This window comes from Pholcus phalangioides, unplaced genomic scaffold, assembly GCF_987345545.1.
Source record: "Pholcus phalangioides strain wild (caught in Gottingen) unplaced genomic scaffold, Ppha-v1.0 ptg000014l_1, whole genome shotgun sequence".
NCBI lineage: Eukaryota > Metazoa > Arthropoda > Arachnida > Araneae > Pholcidae > Pholcus > Pholcus phalangioides.
Genome location: NW_028301607.1, coordinates 10,221,242 through 10,246,512, shown reverse-complemented (window position 1 = coordinate 10,246,512; position 25,271 = coordinate 10,221,242). Strand labels below are relative to the sequence as shown.

The 25,271-nt window shown below is 38.9% G+C and overlaps 1 protein-coding gene across 2 annotated transcripts in view; it reads left to right on the top strand.

Annotated features, from left to right (window-relative positions):
• The window catches only part of LOC149078120 (guanine nucleotide-binding protein G(q) subunit alpha-like), a 29,419-nt gene extending 7,140 nt beyond the window's left edge, over positions 1-22,279 (top strand). Inside the window, exons 4-9 of one of the 2 annotated variants that reach the window (XM_089241706.1) lie at positions 4,534-4,662; positions 5,216-5,345; positions 8,802-8,955; positions 11,190-11,297; positions 15,924-16,093; positions 20,352-22,279. In XM_089241706.1, coding sequence (XP_089097832.1) covers positions 4,534-4,662; positions 5,216-5,345; positions 8,802-8,955; positions 11,190-11,297; positions 15,924-16,075 — 673 coding nt within the window. In that variant the 3' untranslated portion in view covers positions 16,076-16,093; positions 20,352-22,279. The remainder of the gene's footprint in view (positions 1-4,533; positions 4,663-5,215; positions 5,346-8,801; positions 8,956-11,189; positions 11,298-15,923; positions 16,094-20,351) is intronic. The other variant, XM_089241705.1, reaches the window with a different exon arrangement.
• The last annotated feature ends 2,992 nt before the right edge of the window (positions 22,280-25,271 follow it).

Genomic DNA, 25,271 nt, shown 5'->3' with positions numbered 1-25,271 from the left:
AGCATCTTACCACCACGCCATTCGGTCGCACAAAAATTTCATCTCTGCCGAGACTCGAACGCGGGTACCTCGAATGCCGGTCGAGTTCTCTACCAATACAGTGAAAGATAGCACCGAACCGCGAGGAGGTGGAGGTGAGCTCCCTACAGGTGATTCGACTGATTTGGGGTGTTGAAAAACGCAAAAACAACCACTGGCTGAATTTACTTCAATCTAAATTTGCCATAAAAGAAAAATGCTTGCTAATACTCGAATCACTGTTGGCTCTCGTCACCTGATGATTGATAACACCATTCTGAAGCTAAGATTTAACCCAATTTATTCTTTCCCTGTAAGTTTTATCGTTATCAGGCTGCAGGACTATGCTAGAAAGGTATTCTCTCGCCCCCACCCTTGTTGACAAAAATTTCCGTACTTAATGTCATAATCAGTCCGTAGCACTCGCTCAGACCCATTTCGCATTGGCCTTCCAATAGTGAAGGCAAATGACATGACGAGAAAAAAGTCCTTTCTTTCAGATCTTAACTAGATTCAAATTTCTTTTTCCGAGAGTTTATCTCAAGAAACCTATGAAACGTATTGTAAAAGAAATATCGCTATTTGCGATATACATTAGACCAGCGGTTCTCAACCTTTTGTGGACTCACGGAGCCCTGATATCCTCTTTTTCTTTCTATACATATACAGCGAAACTGGATAAAAACGACTTCGGTTGTAACGACACCATAAAAATGTCATAATGTCACTTCGTGGAAGAATGTTAACGGACCTCGCTTATAACGTCAATTGAAACGCAACAACCTCAGGATATAAAACATATTTTTGTCGTTATTCCGTTTTATCATAATTAGGGTGATAATATGACACATATATATATGGAAAGGGCCCTTTCTTTTCAACGAAGCGTGCCTTAATGCATAACCCTTACTAAAATAGGGGACGGATGTGTGTATGTGTGGTAATTATGACTGTGAAACATCAATATTGATCTCGCATATTCAAATGTTTTAACGCATTGGCTCATCTAGGTACGGTCTGATGGTCCAAAGTTCAGAAAGGGCCTAGTGGAAATGAGATCTGGTCAAATTTTCGACAGTCAGTATGAAATTGGGTAGCAGGTATTTCTCTATCTCTCTCTCTATCCAAGTCCAGAAAAATCACTTTTCTCGTGGGCCTGTGATGCCCTTAAAACGCCCTGCCTGTGTTCAACATTTTTTCCCCTGTGAAGTACATTTCAATTCACTACAGACTTGCCGTAGCATTGTATTTTTTGCAAATGGTCATTAATAAGGAATTGGCAATTTGTCTGACAATCGGCGACATTTTAGCGAGAATCGGCGATGCCCCATATTTCCCCAGATCAAATATAGTCACCCTGAATAAAGCCCTTTTAACGGACACCCCCTCAGATGAGGCAGCACCTCCTAGAGATAGAAGGCCTCCGCACTCTGCTTGTGACGTCAGTAAGTAGTCCATTTTACCTCAGAATATTCAGGGGAAAAAAAATTCCCTGCTCGTTCCAGTATCATCGTTGTGAGGGAAAAGAAATGAACAGGCTCAGAATTGGCGACTTCTATACCCCCCCCCCCCTCCAACATCCAATCACTATGCGGTATTTGTAAGCCAATCAGGTCAGGAAGATTCTACGCCAAAATAAGAAGAAACTAAATAGGATGCTGTATTTCAAAATGTGGCAGACTTGCTAGGTAGTCTGAATGAAGTTTATTTCAAACAGCGCAGAGGCCTTCTATCTCTAGGTGGTGCTGGATGAGGTCACTCCTCTTTTAGGCAAATAATAATTTTCCCTTGTATAATGGACCCCCCCCCTTTGTGGTGGTCGGCTGAAGTTGGTTTTCTGTGGTTCCCAACTTCAAGGCGCAAATGCGAGCCGATCTCCCCGTTAAAAAGTCTCGCCACAGAGAGCAACAGTCCTACAACGAAAAATTATTCAATCATAACACTTCACTCGTAGTTTGAAAAAACTGGTGGCAGATGGCAGCACTACACATAACAAGCATTACAGAGAAACAAAAAAAAACTTCACGTCAGGTTTCACTACACGTACACGCACATTCCCGCATGTACCGATTCGTTGGGGGTTCCGCGGGGGGTTGTGGGCGGGGTGCATGTGTGGTGTAGCAGTAGTAGGTAGGGCTCGTAGGTAGGGTAAAAAAGGGCTAGGGGATCCATGATGTTCTTAAGTCAGCCACCTCGTTGGGCAATTTGCCTGTTGTGGCGTTGTATTTGTATTTGTATAATAAAAGTATGCATTTCAAACCCATGATTAATCGTCAGCCCTCTTTTACGGACGGATTTTTTTCCCGTCGGTGTCCGCAAAGGAGAGGTTTTGCTGTAATTAATTAAACACTACTTTATTGCATCTGAAAATATTTTTCATAGTTAAAAAGCTTCAAAACGTCCACCATGGCTTTAACGCTCTACCTCGGTTATACAAAGACAAAATTTCGCGGAATCTTTGATGTCGTTATAATCAAATTTTCTGATTTATTTTATTTTCCTCGAGCAGCCGCGGAGCTCCTGGGACGTGTACACGGAACCACAAGGGCTCCGCTGAGAAAGCGGATTGTTTAAAAACCTGAATTTCAGGTTTTTAACCAATCAGCCGCAAAAGTTCTACTCCTAGGAAAACCCGGCTTTAGCGACAAATCTGTGGCGCTGCGATCGTCACGAGAAAACGCGCGCTTCTGTGGAGGAAGAAAAGAATTCATTGGTCTTTCTTCCGGCGCTCGACAAGGTTGTACCTAAGACACCTTCATATATATATATATATATATAGGGTGTATATAGGGGTTCTAGTTGTACCCATCGAGTTTATATTACTGGAGGGAGCATGACGTCAGCGGTCTCCGCCTTGGCAGTGCTGAGAATTGTGTCCCCCAACGTCTTTCGTCGGAAGATCACGTGACTCGGTGCAAACAACCACGATTCCCCCATAGAGATCAATGTTAAAATTGCCGATTTTTGCATAGAAATGCGGAAATTTAGTGGGGTTTTCCGCCACATCAATAATTTTAAAAATTGAATTGAGTTCGCTTAGAGATACGAAGTCCAGAAAATTAAATATAAAGTAATGAGCCAGACCCACTTTTGAGGTGGGTATCCATGCAATAACATTAATTTCAGCTTTTTATTTATATCTTCTCAAGCACGAAAATGAAAATTAATGTCTCCGTATTGTCTTATATTATCCAATTGCATCTCAATCCATATAGTTTAGGACGTTTTGAAACTAATTATGGGCCCATTTAAATTACATTGAAGAAATTCCGCAACTTCAATCAAGCATCTTTTGAAGCAAAAACAGGCAGATTGATAACTTAAAAAAAATTTCGAAATTTTAACCAAAGATAATTTTAGCATTAATGAAAGATAATTCCAAAATAAATGAAAGATAATTCGGAATTAATGAAAGATGATTACAGAATAAATGAAAGAAAAATTCTAGTTTTAACGAAACAGAATTTCAGTTCAAAAATAAATGAAAGCGATAATTTCAGCATTTATAATAAAAGAAATAATTCCAGAATTAAATGAAAACGGGATAATTCCAAAATTAATGAAAGAAAAAATTATAGAATTAATGGAAGAGATAATTCCAAAATCGATGAAAGAAGTAATTTCAGCATTAATGAAGTGATAATTCCAAAATTAATGAAAGCGGTAATTCCAAAATTAATGAAAGAAAAATTCTAATTAATGAAAGAAATAATTCTATCATTAATAAAAAAGTGATAATTCCAAAATTAATGAGATATAATTTTAGAATCAATGAAAGAAATAATTCCAGCATTAGTGAAAGAAATAATATCAGCATTAATGAAAGAAACAAATCCAGAATTGATGAAAGCAATTACCCTTTTTGCAATTATTCAAAGCAATTTTTCTTTATTAATTAATTAATAACAATAATTAATAAAGAAATAATTCCATAATTAATTTCAAAACATCCTAAACTATATGGATAGATGCAATTGGATAATATAAGACAATACGGAGACATTAATTTTCATTTTCGTGCTTGAGAAGATATAAATAAAAAGCTGAAATTAATGTTATTGCATGAATATCCGCCTCAAAAGTGGGTCTAATTTTCTGGGCTTCGTATCTCTAAGCGAACTCAGTATTTCGAAAATCAAAAATTCAATTCAATTTCTAAAATTATTGATGCGGCGGAAAACCCTACTGCATTTCCGCATTTCTATGATAAAATCGGAAATTTTAACATTGATCTCTATGGGGATCGTGTTTGTTTGCACCGAGTCACGTGGTATCCTTGCATTAGATGTAGACCCTGGACGCTCCCTCCAGTAATATAAGCTCGATGGTTGTACCAACTCTGTGTGAATAAATTTCTCTTTATCTATTTTGTTGTTTTGTGAAGCAACAGTTTGGTGACCTGGCATTCAACGATGTCCAATCCATCGGAGCAACCAACGATGTCTATTTATTATTTCCTTGATATCATTATATCAAGACTTCACTGTATATATATATGTCATAATTACTTTACAGTTTTCTTAGTCAAATAGACATAATTTCTTCTACGGACTACCTACCTTGTCAGCAAGATATACTTAGAGCCAGAGTGCCGACTACTTCAACTGAAGAATGCGTATTAGAATTGGATAACTCCTTTTACAGGTATCTATAAGGTATTTATGTCACTATCTGTTTAAGTAAAGAGTGGAATCGTCATGTTTTACCCAGAACAGTGGCGACTCACCACAAAACATTTCTGAGGTATGGGAGGTGAGGTTCCAAAAATCAGGGGCGTAGCCAGAAATTTCGTTCGGGGCGGGGGACCACTTTCATTTCGGGGGGGGGGGGCAAAGTGATAGAACAATAGATTTGGTCATCTTTTCCCCTTTTTTTGGTCATTTTTCTCACATTTCTTGGAGGACCCTGAAGTTCCCCCCCCCCCCCACCCACGCTACGCCCTTGCCGAAAATCATTTTGCATTGCACATTGAGGAAACAAGTAAAACTGGCACAGATAAGAATATTCAAGTGGAAAATGCAATAAATTAACGTAACTCGTTATCAATTTAAGACAACCGATAGCTGTGCAAGCTGTTATACATCGGTTTCTGCTGCTGCAATGGCTAGTTATTACGATTTAAATAATAATTAGGTTAACAGAAGATTATGGGATGATTTCAGTAAATGATAAGAGGATATATTGTTGTTAATTTCAGATTCGTTGATGTAAGTGCACAGCGTTCTGAAAGAAAAATATGGCAACAATACTTTGAAGAGAATGCAATCGTTTTTTTTTTGGCTGATATGAGTGAATATGATCACGTTATCTTTGGATCTGACTATAAGGTAAAACCCATTATAATATTTCTCTTGATTACTATTTGATAGATTGATTAAATCGATTGACCAAGTATATCATATTCAATATCCGCTTGCACCTGCAAGTGGTAAATGCTGAAAGTGCCAAAAGAGAAAATGTTGGGAAATTCACATCTGCGTCCTCTCTACCCATTCTTTTGCACCACTTCAGGACTACCAGGCACTTACACGTTACAACATTATAGATTATAGAGCATCGCTTATTTGACAATTTAACGTGAAAAATGGTGTTTGAATTTCTTTGGCATTTTACAGCGTTAACCATTTTCACCCTTCTTGTGCACCCCTGTTCTATAGTTAGTCATGAAGTATTGGGGGTGGGGGAGTTCAGTCTCCTTGCAAAACTTTTGCAGGGATCATCGAGTACTATGAATTCCACATTCCAACACCCATGCATTTGCAGTAGAATAACAGCTACTATTTGTATATTTCTGAGGCATTCAAACTCTTGGTGGTCTTACCAGTTTCATGATATACCATAGTGCTGGCAACTGATAAAGAACATGAAAAAATAATGCAATCGAGCATTATCTGAAGATGTCACTCTGCGCTATTCATACAAAGGTTTCAACAGCTGGCTGATGTGAAGATGAATTCAGGAAGGAAAATTAAACTACTCCCGGGAAGGGGGGGGGGGTTGAACTACATGTCTCACATGCCGGGGGAATGTGCTAGACCAATACATTACAGAAGCAATGAACTACTTTTCTCAGAGCTCATGTGCATTCAACGGGGTTGTACATGAACAGTCAGAGCTATTTCTCAGCTAATACCTCACCCGTTCAGTACATGTAAGCTCTAAGGGAAGAAGTTCGTTGTGTAACGTGTCTTTGGTTGGTCTTGGTGCTCGCCTGACTTTTTGACCTTTCTTAATATAATGTACATAATTGGAATCTCTGCATTTGCTTATAGTTTGTTATAAAAAATTTCTATTGACTAAGGCAATTCTATTTTTTTCTACTAGAGGTATCACGAACTGCCCTGGTGGGGAAAAGAAAATGTTTCCCAAGATTGCCGCTTGGAACGCCGACGTCAAGAGGGGAACATGTGCGTTATATCTCATTTGCATATTCGATGTTTTGGTGTTGTATATAATCACGGCACCGTGGTTTCAGTATTTCACTTCAATCTCAACCTACAACTGAGTCGCGGAGAGACTTTGTGGTTCGGCTGATACGACGCTACCGCTGCAGAACTTCCTTGCCAACTGTTGTCCTCCAGGATTACAGTTCAAGAACTGTATTTGGGTTTATAGGAATTTATACAAATACAACACCACAACAGGCAAAATGCCCAGCGAGGTGGTTGAGAAAAAGATGCCCATAACAAATATGGATGTCATAATTGGAAGTTAGAGGACAGGGGGACCGTTTAAAAATTTATATTTTTTATTCAGTGACAGTGTATTTTCATTCTCGAAACTGGTAAAGGGTAGTTTTTAAACGCATTTTGAGCATTTTTTAAACTTAGGCCATACCTCTATGCAAGGCCGGACTTAAGCAGGTGCGAAGGGTGCAGTCGCACCGGGCCGCTAAATTTTAGGGGCCGCAAAATGAATTCAAAATACTTTGTTTACAAGGAGAAAAATACGTTACATTTTGACTTCTTATCAAAGCAATATCTTAAGATTCTGTCCAAGACAAGGGACCCTCGAGATCTAGGATTTTGACAACCCCCCCTCCCCCCCGAACTGCATCTCATAAGTTCGTGCCCTAGGCAAGTACTATTTTTGGGCGGTTCTTGTACAGTTTGAGTCAGAGGGACGTGGGGAGACATTTGCCTGTAATGCAAAAAGCAGCCAAATTCTGCGCCCTGTAAATTTTGAGCACGTGCCTAATTCGCTCAGGGGCGCTGGACAAGAAAGAGCGCTGAATTCTCACTCTAACGACATACTTATTTAAAACTGCGGGGGGGGGGGGGTGTGCGGTGCGGCAAGATGCATGCTTGTCACAGCTGAAAGCGTATTTAGTTGTAACTCTGGGCAGATAATCCATCGTCTATAGCCCTGACAGCCCGTGTGATGTACTGTGTGTACAGATGTTGTAGAGATGGCACCCGCATTTTGCAGTAGAGTAAGTCCGATGCCGATGCTATTCTCCGGCATAGGCATCGGAACCTGGGGGCTGAGTCTTATTTAATCCCCCCCCCCTTTTCAAGGAGGATCTTGAAAAATAATTTCGGAGGGCCGCAAAGCAGCTGTTTTCGCACCGGGCCGCAAAATGGTTAAGCCTGTCCCTGCCTCTATGACCAATGGTTGATGAGAGGCAACATTAGCATTTATAAGACACCCTATATACAACTCCAAAACATCGAATATGCAAATGAGACATAACGCACTTGCGACCCTATTGACGTCGCCGTTCTGAGCCGCAATCTCAAGAAACAGTTTCTTTTCCAACCAGAGCAGTTTTCGCGAACTCGTCACCGAAACGTCAGCGAGGAGAAAAACTTGAAATTGTATATATGTGTGTATATAGTATATATATACAAAAAAAGGAAAAAAAATTGAATTTTATGAGAGTGAAATAAAACCTATATGCAGTGGGTCTTCATCGGGGGAACCCCATGAATGTTTCAAAACTTGTAGGCGTTTCTGAAGGGTTGCTATCCCTAAATGCATTAATAATGCCAACCCTTGTTCCCGTCCGCATAAATAAACATAACATATGCACAACATTATGCATACATAACATAGATTCCAATTACACGTAACATAATTATATGCATTACATTACTCAAGGTCAAAAAATCAGACCAGCATCAACCAAAGACAAGAGAGTTACAGATGTTTCCGTATCGTAGTGGTCTTGCATACTCACCGTTACAGTAATCACCCATTCAGTAATAACTTACCTGAAATGCGAGGTGGTTGTAATTCGATTCGCTCATGGAGGCAGTTGAATTTTCTTTCCTGAATTCATCTTCGCATCAGCCTGCTGTTGAAATCATGGCCTTCTTAAGAGCGTCATGGGCACTGGGCCAGCACCTTCTAGAGATAGAAGGCCTCCACTTGGGTTGCTAAGTTCATGTGTAACATCATTAAGACTACCTAGCAAGTTTGCCACATTTTGAACTACAGCATCCTCTTTCGTTTCTTATTATTATGGCGTAGAATCTTCCTGGGTGGCTCACAAATACCGCATAGTGATTGGATGTGGGACATAGAAATCGTCAATTCTGAGCCCGATCATTTCTTTTCCTCACAACGATGATACTGGCATGAGCAGGGAATTTTTTCCCCCTGAATATTCTGAGGGAAGATGGGCTTCATGCTGACGCCACAAGCAGCGTGCGGACGCCTTCCATCTCTAGAAGGTGTTGCTTGGGCCAATCTGAGGTGCCCGGGTAGGCCCCACGTGGTAAGATGGCCTTGGTTAAAACCTCCATAATCGAGCATTAGTAATTATTTTCATTTCTCAGTAGAATCGTATGGAAGAAAGTATGGCGTTATTCAAGACCATTGTCATGTCTCCATGGTTTAAAAATTCATCAATAATTCTCTTAATGAACAAGAAAGATATATTTGAAGAGAAAATCATGGTTTCGCATCTGGTTGATTATTTTCCAGGATATGATGGTGAGTTTTTGAGTGATAACTTCTCAGTTATTCTTTCTTCTTTCGCACCTATAACTTACTAAATGTCTTTCATTTTCATTGATAAATATTAATCACAGAAGAAAATTTAAGAATCACAGTTTGACTCTTTCAATGTTCAGAACGCAAGGTGGGTGAAAAGTCCTTGGCACATTTTTAAATATTACTAAAAAATCAGCCAATAGACATGAAAAAGTGCGGTTTACACTAAAATACTTATCATGATCTAGAGCAGTGGTTCTTAACCGGGGGCCATATGGCCCCCTTGTGGTACTGGGATACTTCAAGGGGGCCACGGAAGAAAATGGAGAAGGGGGGCCATGACAGGTGGTTTGGAGAGCTGAGAAGAAAAATTAAGGTGTGAAGAAATAAAGATTTTATATTAGTGACTAACACTTACAGTGAGAGAGAGAATCCAAAAAAACCACCCATAAAACCAAGGCCTTCTTTAGGGCATGGACCCACCCAGGCCTCACCGCCTACATTTTGCAACAAGTTCCCTAGGATGGAGTTTTTCTCAAGTCCCCGGCTAAAATTTTCAGACCCCCTTCCCCCTATATGAAATTTATTGTATGAAAAAAAAATGATGAAAACCATATTAAGCCCCGAGCTGTAGCTCTGTCACTCCTACTCTTGTGAGAGGCCTCATGCCCATAAGTGACCCTACCTTATGATATTTTGTTTAGTACAATTAATTTTGAAAATAAATAGGAAATATGTAGGCTGTTTATTTCCAGCTAAGTATAGGACTACCATAGCATCACTTTGCCTAAGGAGGGGGCCCATGATATTGAGACGGTCCTGATAGAACTCGGACTAGCGGGGAGATCAATAAATTCTAGGCTACTGGTCTGGAGGCCAATTTCAGTTGCAAAATTTTTGTTCAGTATAAATTCACTGAAAAAAATCATTTCAATACGTATAAAGTGTTTTGCTTTTAGATGAGAGTTGAAAACTCTGGGTAAGACAGGGGAGCCCCGAGAAAAAAATATGGCTCAAAGGGGCCACGGGCAAAAAAAGGTTAAGAAACACTGATCTAGAGCAAGTTGTCCTCAACCTTTTGGAAAGTGTAGTCACTTTATTGGCAGCGCGACGACAAAATTTGTACATCTTTCGGACTTCTTTCGTCTGATCCGCGATCACGGTGTCATGTTTCAACAGAAACAGTGAACTGGGAATCTCTGGATTGATATTTACGATCGCACGGCACCACATCTGATGGCATTGGGCTGATATTAAATTTTCTGATTTGTGATTACAGGTGAAAATATTTTAATCAAAAGCATGGGATTGCGCATGGGTAGCATCCTAACTCAGCTAACAGAATGTGGCCATCAGCAAACGAATACGTCGCTATCTGGGACTTGAAGTCTTAATGGCAATAACCTCCAGATGACGTATAGAGAGAAACGATGCCACTCTCTGCGATTCATACAAAGTACAAACTGGATAGTTTGTACTTTGTATGAACCGCAGAAAGTGACATCGTTTCCCTCTATGCGTCATACCAAGCAGAAATGAAGAGGAAACTCACAAAAAAAAATTCGCATGCCTCTCATTGGTGATTAATCAGTCTCCTGCAAAGCGGGATAGTGCTCTACCATTAATTGCAGCTTGATAGTAGAGCGCTAACTGGACTGCGAGAGATTGTTGTTTCTCTTTATATGTAACCATCTGGAACTGTTGGTGTTAAGAGCTATTAGCTGAAATATGATGCTGCCAATGTGCAGTTCCATTCAACGCGCATGTGGAAAGAAAATGTCAGCCCTATGTTGCTTAACGGCAGAGCGCTTACCCGGACTGGGAAAGGTTGAGGTTCTGATCCCCGCAGAGGCATGTAAATGTTTTTCCCAAACTTGTCCTTAGTTTTGCTGGTCGTGTGGGGTAGTCCAGGTCGATAAGACACTTGCCTAAAGTACTAAAGGATGTTTAGAGATGTCGCGAGTTTTCGATACCTAGTTCATCCTTCCGAAATTTTCCTGACACGGAGGTGCAACAGAAACGACGTCAGTATAGCCACAGAAAAAGTTTGCTCCCGCATCGAGGAGTCAGTGCACCAACCTCTCGGTGAGTATAAAACAAAATGCCGTTCGGAATCGGCAATAAATTGTAGTTTCCGGTCTAATTAATCCACGTGTGTAGGAAGCGACCGCGGTTCTACAAAAAATGAGCAGTGAGTTGTTCATGTGATTAGAATTTTTTTTTCATTACCGTAGGACCTAAACGGGATCATGATTCAGCCAGAGAGTATATATTGAGAATGTATCTTTCTCAAAACGATGATGTCGAAAAATTTGTGTATTCTCATTACACCTGCGCAATAGGTAAGAATAAGTCTAGAATTTCAGTGTTTTGAAATTTCATTGCTGTTTTTTTCCTCTCTCACCAGTTCAAATTATTATTATTAATTTCTCAGGAGAATTTCTTTCCAAGTAGTTCAACTGTTTTCCGTTCTTTTACCTTTCCTTTTCTTGGATGTCATATAAGTCTTTGAAGCTGGTTCAGACCCAGCGAATAGCTTTTGTATGATTCCTTCTGCCTCAAAGGTGCTGAGCCTTTTGGAGAGTGCGGGCCACTTAATTGGTTTGAAAAGTGTTGTAGGCCACTTAAGTTATCTATAAATGTGGACCGGGTCATTTAAGTGGGTCCTTCAGTGGAAATGTGCCACGAGCTGGAAAAGCAATCTGGAGCTGTGTTGCGGGTCATTTAAGTAATCTCTGAGTGTGCCGCGAGCTGCGTAAGCGATCTGGAACAGCGCCCCAGGTCACTCGACCCATTTATAATGCATATAATAAATGGTCATATCATTAAAAATGTCATATCATTTTAATTTAATAGGGTTTTTTTTTCCAGCTTAATTTTCAGCAGGTGCAAAGTAATGGGGGAAAAATGTTCCATTGAGAAGTCAGCTTTGCAAAATATCTGGACTTGTCACAATGCCGGGATAAGTGGAACCTTCAAGGAAGCGAGATATCTCGTCAATGCCGTTCAAAATGTTGAGTAATCTGGGAATGAGCCGCAAGACACTTAAACAGTGAATTTTTTCAGGCCAATTTTTTTTTAAATTTAATGTAACAAAGCACAAAAGTTATGTAAGAACACTCATATAGACATAGCAGTGGTGCCGCTGTACTCCAATTTACCAGGGTCCCGCAAAAAAGGATATTGGCATGATCTGGGTCGTTCTTGAGTGAATGTGGGTCCCTATATATAAGTGGCGGCTCGTGGTCGAATTTCGCGGGGGTGCCAAAACAATATTTCATTCCAAGACACCAGTAGTCAATTTTCACAAATATGATTTTTGTGTAAAGGTTTTTCCATTCTAATTAAAATTAGAATTAATTTGTGTATTGAAATTTTATTTTCAATACGTCTGCTGAGAGATAGAAAAAAATTCACGCTCAACTTGGCTGAATTGCACATTATGTCCAATTATTTTTTGCATATGCACAGGTTTTAAATCAATTTCTATTTAAATTCTCACGATTATATTTTCTACGTGCAAAAATGGAAAATATAAATAAAGCTACAGCATTTTTCTGTCCCGCAGGCCGTAGTTAGCGTAACCAAAGAAGAAATCAAATTATGTAAACAAATCAAATAATTTAGATACTTTTTCAAAAAAAGCGTAGAAAAACATTAGTCTAAAACCGCCATATTTCCGTCTATAACATACACTGAAGAGCCAAAAAAACTGGTCCACCTGCCTAATATCGTGTAGGGCCCCCGCGAGCACGCCGATGTGCCGCAACACCACGTGGCATGGACTCGACTAATGTCTGAAGTAGTGCTGGGGGTAATTGACACCATGAATCCTGCAGGGCTGTGCATAAATCCGTAGGAGTAAGAGGGGGTGGAGATCTCTGCTGAATAGCACGTTGCAAGGCATCCCAGATATGTTCAATAATGTTCATGTCTGAGGATTTAGGTGGCCAGCGGAAGTGTCTAAAGTCAGAAGAGTGTTCCTGGAGCAACTTTGTAGCAATTCTGGACGTGTGGGGTGTCGCATTGTCCTGCTGAAATTGTCCAAGTCCGTCGGAATGCACAATGGACATGAATGGGTGCAGGTGATCAGACAGGATGCTTACGTACCTGTCAGAGTCGTATCTAGACGTATCAGGGGTCCCATATCACGGTACCCCATACCATCACAGAGCCTCCACCAGCTTGAACAGTCCCCTGTTGACATGTAGGGTCCACGGATTCATGAGGTTGTCTCCATACCCGTACACGTCCATCAGCTCGAAGTAATTGGAACCGAGACTCGTCAGACCAGGCAACGTGTTTCCAGTCCTCAACAGTCCAATGTCGGTGTTGTCGGGCCCAGGCGAGGCGTAAAGCTTTGTGTCGTGCAGTCATCAAGGGTACACGAGTGGGCCTTCGGCTCCGAAAGCCCATATCGATGATGTTTCGTTGAATGGTTTGAACGCTGACACTTGTTGATGGCTCAGCATTGAAATCTGCAGCAATTTGCGGAAGGGTTGCACGTCTGTCACGTTTAATGATTCTCGTCAGTCGTCGTTGGTCCCGTTCTTGCATGATCTTTTTCCGGCCGCAGCGATGTCGTAGATTTAATTTTTTACCGGATTCCCGATATTCACGGTACCCTCGTGAAATGGTCGTACGTGAAAATCCAAATTTCATCGCTACCTGGGAGATGCTATGTCTCATCTCCCGTGCGCCGACTATAACACCACGTTCAAACTCACTTAAATCTCGATAACCTGCCATTGTAGCAGCAGTAACCGATCTAACAACTACGCCAGACACTTGTTGTGTTATATAGGCGTTGCCGACCGCAGCGCCGTAGTGTGATTGGTTCCATATCTCTTTATTTGCATACGCATGCCTGAACCAGATTTTTTGGCTCTTCAGTTTACATTGTGTATGCACGTATCTATAACGTGTTTTCCAGCAAGAGAGCATTAATTTTTACAACGAAAAATTTCAATGATATAATAGTTGCAATTGTTATCGGCAGATGACGCAATTAAAATATTAATGAATTTTACCACCATCTGTTGGCAATAAATATAACTATTCTGACAACCAAAATTTTGTTATTTAATGAAATCCTGTCGTTCTGTGTGAACTAAATCGTTCATGTTTTTTGAACTATTGAATTTTTACTTTTTTCTTTATCACATAGTTTTAAAGGAAAATTCCCCTCAAAAATTTCCTTTTTCAGTAAATTTTTTTTTCCACATAGTTAAAAAAATGTGCTGCCACCTATCGGTAAAAATGTGTAATCAAATATGCTATGTAAATTATCAAACTGCATGTATAATTAAATTTTTCTTCTTTTTTTTCGGTTTGATGAACCTTTCTGCAAATTATAAGAAAATTCCTTCGTTTAGCCAATTTTTCACACGAATTCGGGAAATTTATCATCAGTTACAATCACTGGGGCGCGGAGTCTATGGTCTAGCTCGCGAAGGAAGACATAACAGACTGCGTGGGACCTTTCTTTACCTCTCCACTGCTGCGTCCTAACTAGCGTGACCATACATCTCGTATTTCCCGGGACAGTCCCGGTTTCCTTTGTTAATCTGGCCATCTCGACTTTTTTGCAAAAGTGTCCCGGTTTTTGCTGTTTTTTACATGACGCCTAATTGGATTTTTATTCTTTATTGAAGTCAAAGATTGAAATTATTTTTCATCTCATAAATTATATTATGATAATTACAACTATAAAGAAGAACATTAATCTCCCACATTTGTCTTGTTCAACGTTTTATTTCGTGGAATTCATTTTAATCCACTGCAATTTGCAGTAACGCTTCGTTTCCCGCCATTGCGATTTTTCCGTAATTTCAACAATATTTGGCAACTTTGTGCAAGAGCGCTCACGAAGAAGAGGCTGCTCCATTAGCGCGAAAAATATGAACTGAACTTGTCGTTTAATGTTGAATTTCTTCCTACAAGTTGTGAATAACTTTCCTGCAGACGGAAACCACATTTCGCTTCAGAATATTTTTTTCGATCAAACATGAATAAAACCCACGGGAAAAATATCAGTTTTGAGAAATTGAATTAACACACACACACACACACACACACACACACACACACACACACACACACACACAGATGATTTAGGGCAGCGGTTCCCAACCGGTGCTCCGTGTGAACTCTCCAGGGGTTCCGCGGCAGCTCGAGAAAAATACAAAAAAATCCCATTAAATTCGAAAAAAATAATTATAACTATTTTTGAATAATAATAATAATAACAAATCAGTAACTTTGAGGAATGAATGAAAAATAGGCCTACAGGGCTCCTCCATAGAAATTATATACCAGAAAGGGTTCCGCGAGTCAAAAAAGGTGTAGAACGTGACGAGGCTTTTAATCCTTGCTGCTGTGTTTTTGTTTTTGATTAACACACACAGAGAAAACCAATTATATACAGGGTGATTATAAAAAAACTATACCGACATATGGGCCCCTAACTATCATACCATTCACAGAAACTGAATGAAATTTTGGCATAAGGTATTTTGATGTATGCGCTCAAGAATGATGTGGTAAACAACAGTGTCACTCTAAATTAATGCTCTCGTGCACGGCAAAGTCCTTTTTCCTTGCCTAGCTCCGGGGATTTTCGTGCTACAGGTGCCATTCCAACGCTATTTAGGGTTTTTCACAATGGAGATCACATTCCAATACAAAAAACTTGGTGTTGCCATTTGATATTTTCGAAATTTTCTCACTGTAACCGTAACTGTTAGAGTGACACTGTTGTTTTCCATATCATTCTTGAGCGCATACCTCAAAATACCTTATGCCAAAATTTCATTCAGTTTCTGTGAATGGTATGATAGTTAGGGGCCCATATGTCGGGATAGTTTTTTTATAATCACTCCGTGTATATATATATATAGGCCTATATATATATATAGATAATTTGAAATTTGCATGACTTGATATTGCTTTTCGACTATATTTTTCAGATACTGAAAACATCCGATTTGTGTTTGCTGCGTTGAAAGATGCGGTGCTCTCTTGGCATAACATCGTGGAATATAACATTATCTCAGAGACGATCTTAGAGCGGTGCAACCGGTGCATTTGCATATGGCGCCGAAATACGTTATACATATAATAAAAAAAAATTCTCAAGGTACGTATTTAAAAACTGTATAAAATATATATGAAAAATGACAGCGATGAGAAAAAAATTGAAGATTTGAGTTTATACGTATAATATTACGGTTATTTTTCGGAAAAAAAAATCGATGGGCAGTGCATCTATATATGTATGTACAGTAGGATACATAGCGATTTCGATCAAATAAAAATACACACATCTGAATTTACCCCTGCAGGAGATTTTGGGCGGAAGACACAACCTTCTTTCTCTTTTGTTGTGCTGTAAAAAATAAAAAGAATGGAGGAATCTCCCTGGATCAGCCAATTTTTCAGCTAACGAGGGCAAAAGCGTTTTCCTGTGTTATGGGGAGTATTACAGAAACTGAAGGTGTTTCTTTATGTGAGAAAGATTTCAAACCAGAGTTCTTCCATGTCCCTTTTTTCCCGACTTGTATTAAAAACGCAGAATCGAATCGCCAACACAGTAGAGTATTTCAATATATATGTATATATATATATATAGTTAAAATACATCAATTTTTTGTATGAAAACAGAAAACAAAAATTATGTGAACTGGAAAGCAAAGAAAAAAAAAATGAACAATGATAATTTCAAAAAGAAATACATCGAAGAATTCAAAACGTCATAGCCAATGTCTAGGGCTCACATCAGGGGGGAACATCCTGACATTGGCACACCCTGACAGGGTGTTCCCCTCTGATGAGAGCCCTAGACATTGGCTATGACTTTCTTCATTTTTGAATTCTTCGATGTATTTCTTTTCGAAATTCTCATTGTTCATAGATTTTTTTTTTGCTTTCCAGTTCACATAATTTTTGTTTTCTGTTTTCATATTAAAAAAATCGATATTTTAACAATGTTTTTCCACTACTCTGCATATTACAGCTGCCTATGGCGTATATGGTATTGGTGGTATTGGTGAGTTTCGACAAATATTAAATTTTCATAATGTTCAATATATGAATTAAAAACTATTATTTGCTGACCATTTTAAATAGGGATTCAATTTGGGCGTCGTTCCTATCTGTCACACGAGGAGAAACAAAAATGTTCTTTTTCTCTCCCACACGAGAAAATTCACGCACTTTGGCGCCCCGATCAATGATCCGTCTCTCGACTCGCCAGATGTTTCTAGTTGTGCACCCAGGAGCAGCTCGGTCGCACTACTACTACTACTAAGCCATACATGCACCTCGTCCACATTCCTCTACGGAATTTCCAACGAATTGGTACATGTTGGAATGTGTTAGTATGTGTTGTGAACCTGAAGTTGCGAAGACGTCAAGTTTGTTTCTGGGTAATGCTTGTTATGTGTGTAGTGTTTCCATGTGCCATCAATTTTTCTAACTATGAGTGAAGTGTAATGATTGAATAATTGTATTGTAGGCCTGTTGCTCTCTGTGGCGAGACTTTTTAACGGGGAGATCAGCTCGCATTCACGCCTCGAAGTTGAAAACCAACTTCAGTGGCGACGGGGGTTCGAACCCGGGCCCTTAATCGTGAACTTAATCAATCTATAGCTGCACTGTAACTGTAAGGTAGGCTTATGTATTACGATTTGAGGAACAGTGGAAAACATTTGGATACACAAAGGGTACCTGGAACCCCAAAAAAAAAGAAAATGTTAGTAAACGAGAGTGATTTTTATGATTACGTTTTAGGAAATGGAAAGATAACATGGGAAAAAGAGAAATGCGAGATTTTCCAGGAGCAGATTGGGTGGTCTTTTGTTGCCATTAAAAGGAGATGTAGAACAGTTGGAAGTTACGCTTAGCTGAGTTTTGCATGACCATAGACCAGGCATTTTCATCCCGTTGCTCGTGAGCACCACGGTGACCCCCTGAAGTACCCAGAGTGCTCGATGCTTGCTTGCCATTTCGTGCTCGCGAGCACTTGATCAGTGTTCCAACTAAACACCTCGGAGGAATTGCATTCAAGGATTGAAATCATCATTTCATGCATTCGTGTGTTGAACTTGCCGTATGGGTGTTCTCCTTTTGATGATGGGTTATAGGCACTAGACTGGAAAAAGGTTGAAGACCTCTACAATAGATTGAACTCCCTTTTCAGAAAAGTTCCATCTGTACAAGTGGAGAAGTCGATAGTAAAATAGTTTTCTTTCCTTCAAAGTTGAGGAGGTTGATAATAATCGATTTAGAACCAATACTATATAGGAAGCTGGACACATCTATGTCTGTCGAGTCAGAAGATAGGGATGTAAAATGATTGTTATTTCCACGTTTTTTGTAAAATGGCTATTTAAGTGTGGTTGTGCCATTGATTGCTGTTCAAATGTAGATGAAACAATAGTGTATATACCTATAATAGTATACACGTATCGCGAGGGGATCGGGGGGTGGGGGGAACGTTGCCCCCCCCGACACCCCCCCCCCCAAATGACGGGCCTGGAAATGATCTACCGTCATATAAGTTATGCAAATTTATTTATTCCATCCATAATTTGAATAACGATTGATAATTAAATAACTTTTGTTATCATATGCTCCAGAGGGCCCCACTGATTCTTACCGAAAATTTCAAATATTACCCTTTAAAACTCATTCCCGAAGCTGGTTTAAGAAATTATAATGAAATCGCTGTTATCCGCGGCTTTGCTCGCGTGGATTTGATAATCTGAAAATTACTCGCGGTGATGATTCCCCCATTCAAAATTTTGAAATATGTTTTTCCAAATACTGACCAAATTTCATATTCTTCACTTCAGCGGTTTCGGCTCGGCGTCATTTGTCTATAATATAGACAATATAATCTTTGAACCCCCTTATAACCCCCTTACGGGGCCGAGTTTAGAAAAACCCCTTCTTAGTGAGTCTTTGTGTCATGAAACAAAACTACTGACTAAATTTCATAAATATAGCTTTAGTGGTTTCGACTCTGCGTGAGTTCTCTATGTAACCTTTGATCCCTCTTACCACCCTCTTAGGGTTTGAATTTCGAAAAAAAAAACCCCTTCTTAACGAGTCTTTCGTCATAAAATAAAACACTGGCCACACAATATTCGTGTTTATAGCTTCAGCAGTTTCGGCTCGGCGATGAATTAGTCAGTCAGTTAGGACATGTTATTTTATATGTGTACATGATAGTTTCGTCATTCGTGAACCACACACGATCAATATCCAAAAGTGAATTTAAAAAAATTAACCATCCTTAATTTACTAACGAACTAACAACAGCGTCATCTTTGCCTTCCTGGTAAACGTCAACGCTCTTTGGTATAAAAGAAAGTTTATCTGATGCTGTAATGAAATAACGTAAAATTTCCCAAAATCGTCAATGATTATGGTTACTGTAACGGAGAAGAGGAGGTTGCTTAACTGATAAGGATTTACGTTTCCCAGAGTTTCAGATTCTTTTTGCAACAAAGAAGCTTGAAGCGAGAAACAAAAAAAAAATGTTATTTATGCATAGTATATACTTTATATTCGTAGTTAGTATTAATAATTTGATAAATTTACGTGACATAGCAATGATTGCAAATATAAAGAATGTAAAATCGTTTCCTTAATTATAAATGCAACACAAATTTTATTTAAATGTAATGTTATGAGAAAAATAAATATTTTAACAAAACACACAATAGTTTAAGTATCAAAGCCATTCCACCTTTTTACTGTTGGTAAAGAAATAATGTTTCAAGAAACACAACACAAGTTATTCACACTGTCGTCACTCAGATATGTGTGCAGTTTAGTAACGAAATGACCTGCTGCAGAAAATGCCCGTTTTGTTTCAACAGAAGTTGGTGGAATAGTGAGCAGTGCTTGAAGCGAATCATTTAGTATATATGTGTGTGTAATATTGCATCAGGGCCACAACTAATCACTCCTTCAAAATTTCAAGGGGGAGCCAAAATGTGTACTTGCCCCCATCTAACCTAGCATGTAGTCGAGGTCCTGCATTGGATTATATCTAAATTGTGAACAAAGAGGAGAAACTATACACGGAAGCTCTTTAATTAAAAAGTGTTTCCCCAAAGTAGGCAATACCGTACCTTGAGAGGGATGATGAATCGTGAGAAGTAGAAGCCTCAGATATGATACCGGATCTTCTGGAATGTCTGAAACAAGGAAGGGGGAGGGGGGGGGGGTGAGACAACACGTTTAGGAAACTCTGACTTGAAAAAACTCGAGAAGAAATCAAAATTAAAAATGTTTTTGTTGATATAAATCATAATTATATGAATTTTTATTTAAATTTTGTCAGAATTTTTGTTGATGTACTTCCGGATTTCTCTTTTGCCTCGAAGCCGCTGCTGGGCAACTTTCCTGCATTTTCCTGGATCGAGATTTGCCAGATGGTGTCGACTTCTCTTCTCCTGAGACAACTTCAAACGTTTCTACACAAGAAAGAAAGATATCTAACTTTGAAATTCGGCGCATCATCGATAGACTCAATGACAAAAAATCCCCCCGGTCCAGACAGAATCAACAACGTATCATTTCTTATTCGAATATGTCATTTCTGAATTGTCAACCAAATCTTATGTGCAAAGTTTTTGTCCCACATTTACGTTTTGTCGATCTTTCAAACGTTCTGCGAAATGGTTCTAATATTGAACATATTTCGATGCATTAGTTTGCAAACATTTCCGTTGTGTCATTGTTCTGTAGTTGCATCACGAGTAATCTTTGTCAAAGTTTTATTGGAAAGTAATTTTGAATGTGTCCATGTAGCAAGTGTAATTCTGGAATTTTAGACCGAATTTTGTGTACAGAGTTTTTGGCGTATATTGGTGTTCGGTCGATCCTTCGTTATATTTGTATTTTTGTTTGCACACATCAAATTTTTTTGACTTATTTGGATTTTTTTTTATTTTGTACGTTGTATTTGATGCATCTATGATCACCATGTATCATTCGCAATTCTTTTGTATTTTTTCATGATTGCATTGTTGTCTATGTGCTCATATGTGTATAAATATACAACTTGTATGACTAATTTTCGAGGGCCCCACTCGTGGCCTGCAGGCGATGTGCGTCTGTGCACTTGCCCATGTTTCCTCATATCTTTCTACTGATATCGTTTCATGTACAACAAGTGGGGACGTATGTGTGTGTGTGGAGGGGGTGAAGTTGTATGAGGGGTCCTGCTGCTGGTTGGCTTGTAGCTGTGTGACTTGGTGTGGGTGATTTGCTGGTCTTGGATGTCGTCCACCGTGGCCCACGTCTTCTGAGATGGACCAGCTTATATCCCCTAGTGGGACAGAGCGGGGGTCACGGTTGGTCTGGTGGTGTTGTCTACTGTTTCATTTAGGAGATAAAATTGTGAGGGCTCACTGAAATCATTCTAAGCATGAAAAAATATGCATGAATATATATTTCATTCCAACCACTGTAGCATTAACATTCTTTTACAGGACACCTGAGCATTTCTTCATACGAGCCCTGCTCGGGCACGGCACGAGACCTACCTCATTTACATAGTATACATCATACACAATAAGATTCTGGCAGAATGACTCATGACAATAAATATGTAAATTAAGAGGTGGCGGGTTAAGGTCTCTTTCATTTTTCCTTGAATCTTTGATTCTGTTGAGACGGCAGTCGCAGAGCCGTAACTAGGATTTTTGTAACATAATTCAGACGGACCGGGGCAAACATTATTTTGCCACCCCCACAACTTTAACACTAGAAGGGCAGAACGATATACCTAAAAGGGCCGATGGCAGTCATTTTGACTGCCGCTTCTTTTTAGTGAAATGCTGTATATTTAACCACACTGAATTTTTACAATAAAAAGTAACAAGCATTATCCCACATTAATTTGTTAATTTTGAAGAAGTTTGCGTTTTCTTAAGCATACAGGGTGTCCACAAAATGACTTTAAAACTAAAAATATGAAAAATTAGAGGTCAACTGTGGACAACATTTACCATGAAAAAAGATGGATAAACATTGCATTTACATCGTACATTGCTCCAGTTTTATGATATACACATTTTTATATGTATATCACGGTCTTTTTTATTCACTTTATTTAGTTGTTCGCACACGCTATGGATAACATATACTATTTTACCTGTAAAATGTACATCAGTCTGTAAATTTGCATTATTGAGGAAAAACTAGGGCACTATTATAATTTCAAAGTACAAATTAACTTGTATAGAATATACAATAAAAAAATACATCACAACCCTTTCTTTTTCATGAGTATTATCTGATTCAGACCAGTCACTGCTTTCTCTTTCGGGTAGATACAACAAGAAATCGTGATTTCCGTTGTCACAGAGTTTGTTTGCATCGTAAGTCTCCTCCGCCTCAGATTGTCCGAAATATCATTCAGCACTGATGAAATATGACTACTTTGTTCTAATGCATTCTTTTTCCTCAGATCCATTTTTACACACTGTGAATGAACCTGTGTTTCCTAGGAAGCTTTCAAAGCAGATGGTGCCATGAAGAGGTTTGAAGTGTCAAATCAAGACAAAAACTGAGCTTGCCAGGGGAACGATCGGGGAAGAAAAAAAAAGTTTCCTCAACTCTTATAACAGAGACTATAGCTATATCAAGACATAGGGTTTTGATTGCGAATACACACTGTCTCTGTCAATGTACGCTTTAGATTGCCCAGTAACATGATGCAACGAATTTCATCATTTTATTTATTTTTTCTTACTGGTATGTTACTCGTGAATACATGTTGTGTTGTGTGTGCCATCAGGGGAATGATAGGAAATAAACCAAAAACCAAGTATACACCACAAGGAGAAAACATATTACAATTTGCATGTTTTGCATAAAAATTATATTTGCTCGTGGCCGTTCTAGGTATAAACGCCGATATCTCCCGAAAAAACCTCCAATGTCTTCAAATTTCTGTGCACAGAGATAAGTGCAGAAGTAATGAAAGGTCACCGAAAATGGAGTGTGCACGTCAAATACTGCCGGAATTATAGCGTTTTCAAAATTAAAAACCATCAAAATGACTGCTCCAGCCGTTCTAGTGTTAAAATTCGATAATTTTATAACGGTGTTCTTTGTTCCTACCTAAAATTGCTAAATCCTAAATTATGTCATCCGGGGCAGTTGCCAACCTCCCCCCCCCCCCCTGGTTCTGGACCTACAGTACGGACACATTTTAATTGATAAATATTCAAAATTTTGTTTGAGTTCCCAAGAAGCTAGTTGAAGTTCTATTCGACAGAAACTAATTCTTTGTTTGTCGCTCTTGCACTGATAACAATAAAAAAAACCCAATGAAGAAAAAATTAAATTTTTTTGCTTTCCTACATGAGCATACATTAAAACTCGGTTACAATGACATTCATAAAGTAACGTGATTACGCCGTTAAAACCGAGATATATACTTTAAAATACTTGAATGAAATGCATTTGATCCCGGTTATAACGTTTCAGCAAAAAAAAAAACTTTAGCGCTTTCGAAATCCCATCATCCTCCTTGTCAAACCAAACCACTTAATAGACAATGGAAGATAGCAACCGCGAGTCCAGCCGAACCGTCATCAGGGTGTTCAAGAATTTTCAATACATGGCAGCTTTCCGGTTACCCCAACCGTCCAAAAAAATGGGGATTTTCTCGGTTGAAAAAAACCGCCGTCAGCGGTTGCATCTGTGCGTTCACAGAATAAAACTATAGATGATGCCTTCCCCCCCCCCCCCGAACCTGAACCGCTTGCAACCGCGGGGTGCATTATTTCTGGTTATTTCTGTCACGGGGTGACAGAAATAAACAATATAAGTATTGTCTTAAATTTTTGTTTTCTTTTATATTGTTTTCTGTATTTTTTTTTCTTTTCAGTTTTCTTTTGTTTCCTTAGTTTTGTATGTTTTTAAAAAATTTGCTTTATTTTGTTTAATTTTGTATCCTCTCAACTTTTGTTTCCTTTTATTTCCATAATTTTTCGTTTCATGGAATTTTTCTTGCGCTTCAACTTGTTCGCGCGTACAATTATTGTAAATATTGTAAATATTTTTTATTCATATCTTGTATGTTGCATACAGTCGATCCCGGTTATAACGTTCCCACTTTTAACGTTTTCCCTCTTAGAGCGACTTTATTTTTTCGGGAGTCTCACCACTGAGTAATTCTCATTACGATTTTCCGTTTAAACAGCTTTCCCGCTTACGTTTGTTCCTTCATGGCGGTTTTTTAAGGAAAAAAAGATGCAGAGATAATCACTTCAAAACTGTTTTCATTTCTCAACATAATCTCCACCAATATTTATGAACTGATTCCATCGCTTCATCAGTGCCCCTATACCAGCTGCATAGAATTCTTTGTGGGTTTCTGTCTGAGCCACATTAGGACTTAATCTGCAAAAAATTAGCCTTCAAGATGGTATTTTAGTGGACTAAACAGATGGAAATCGCTTGGGGCTATAAGGTGAATGACGAAGTAGTTCCCGACCAAAGTTTTGAACTGTCTCCTATGTTAGGTGAGCTGTATGTCGAACAGTCCGAATCAGTTCCTCCACCTGCTGCACTATTGGTTCTGCCTCAATGAAAATGGGACGCCCGCTTCGATCATTGCCACGAATTTTTGAGCGAAAAATTGTCGACCCAATTGTGCTCTGCTTTACGCGATAATCACTTCTCTCCATAAACAGGAAACATTTCTTTGTGAATATTCCTTGCGTCAAGTCCTTTTGCCCACAGAATTCGAAGGACATCAAGCTGCTCCCCCATCGTACAACCATCGATCACCATCGCCATGTCTTCAACAGTAATGTTTGTAATGTTGATGTATATTCTTGGAACAGCATCCATACCGTATAGTATGTACTGGTATCACTCTCATAGTTTCAGAGCACAAATGAAAAACATACATAAAAAAACGTTCGTTCGAATTGTTAGCGCAAATGGAGGATAAATAAAATGAGCGGAAATGAAAATCGGCAACTTGTAAAATTCCGTATATGAATTCAAACACAAAATCAGACTGCTGAAATATTTAAAATTTTAAAGGGAGTTAACGCTGTTGAACAAAACAAATGAATCTGATGCTGAAGACAAATTTGACTAATTAAATTAGCGCTTTCATGCGTGTTTTTCTTTTTCCCCTTCCAGCTTCTCTCTTTTTTCTTTATATATGCCTACGGTGACCAATACGTCCCGTATTTGCCAGGACAGTCTTGGTTTTTTCTGTTTTTCTGGCTGTTTCAATTTTTTTGAAAGAATGTCACGGTTTTTTACGTATTTTT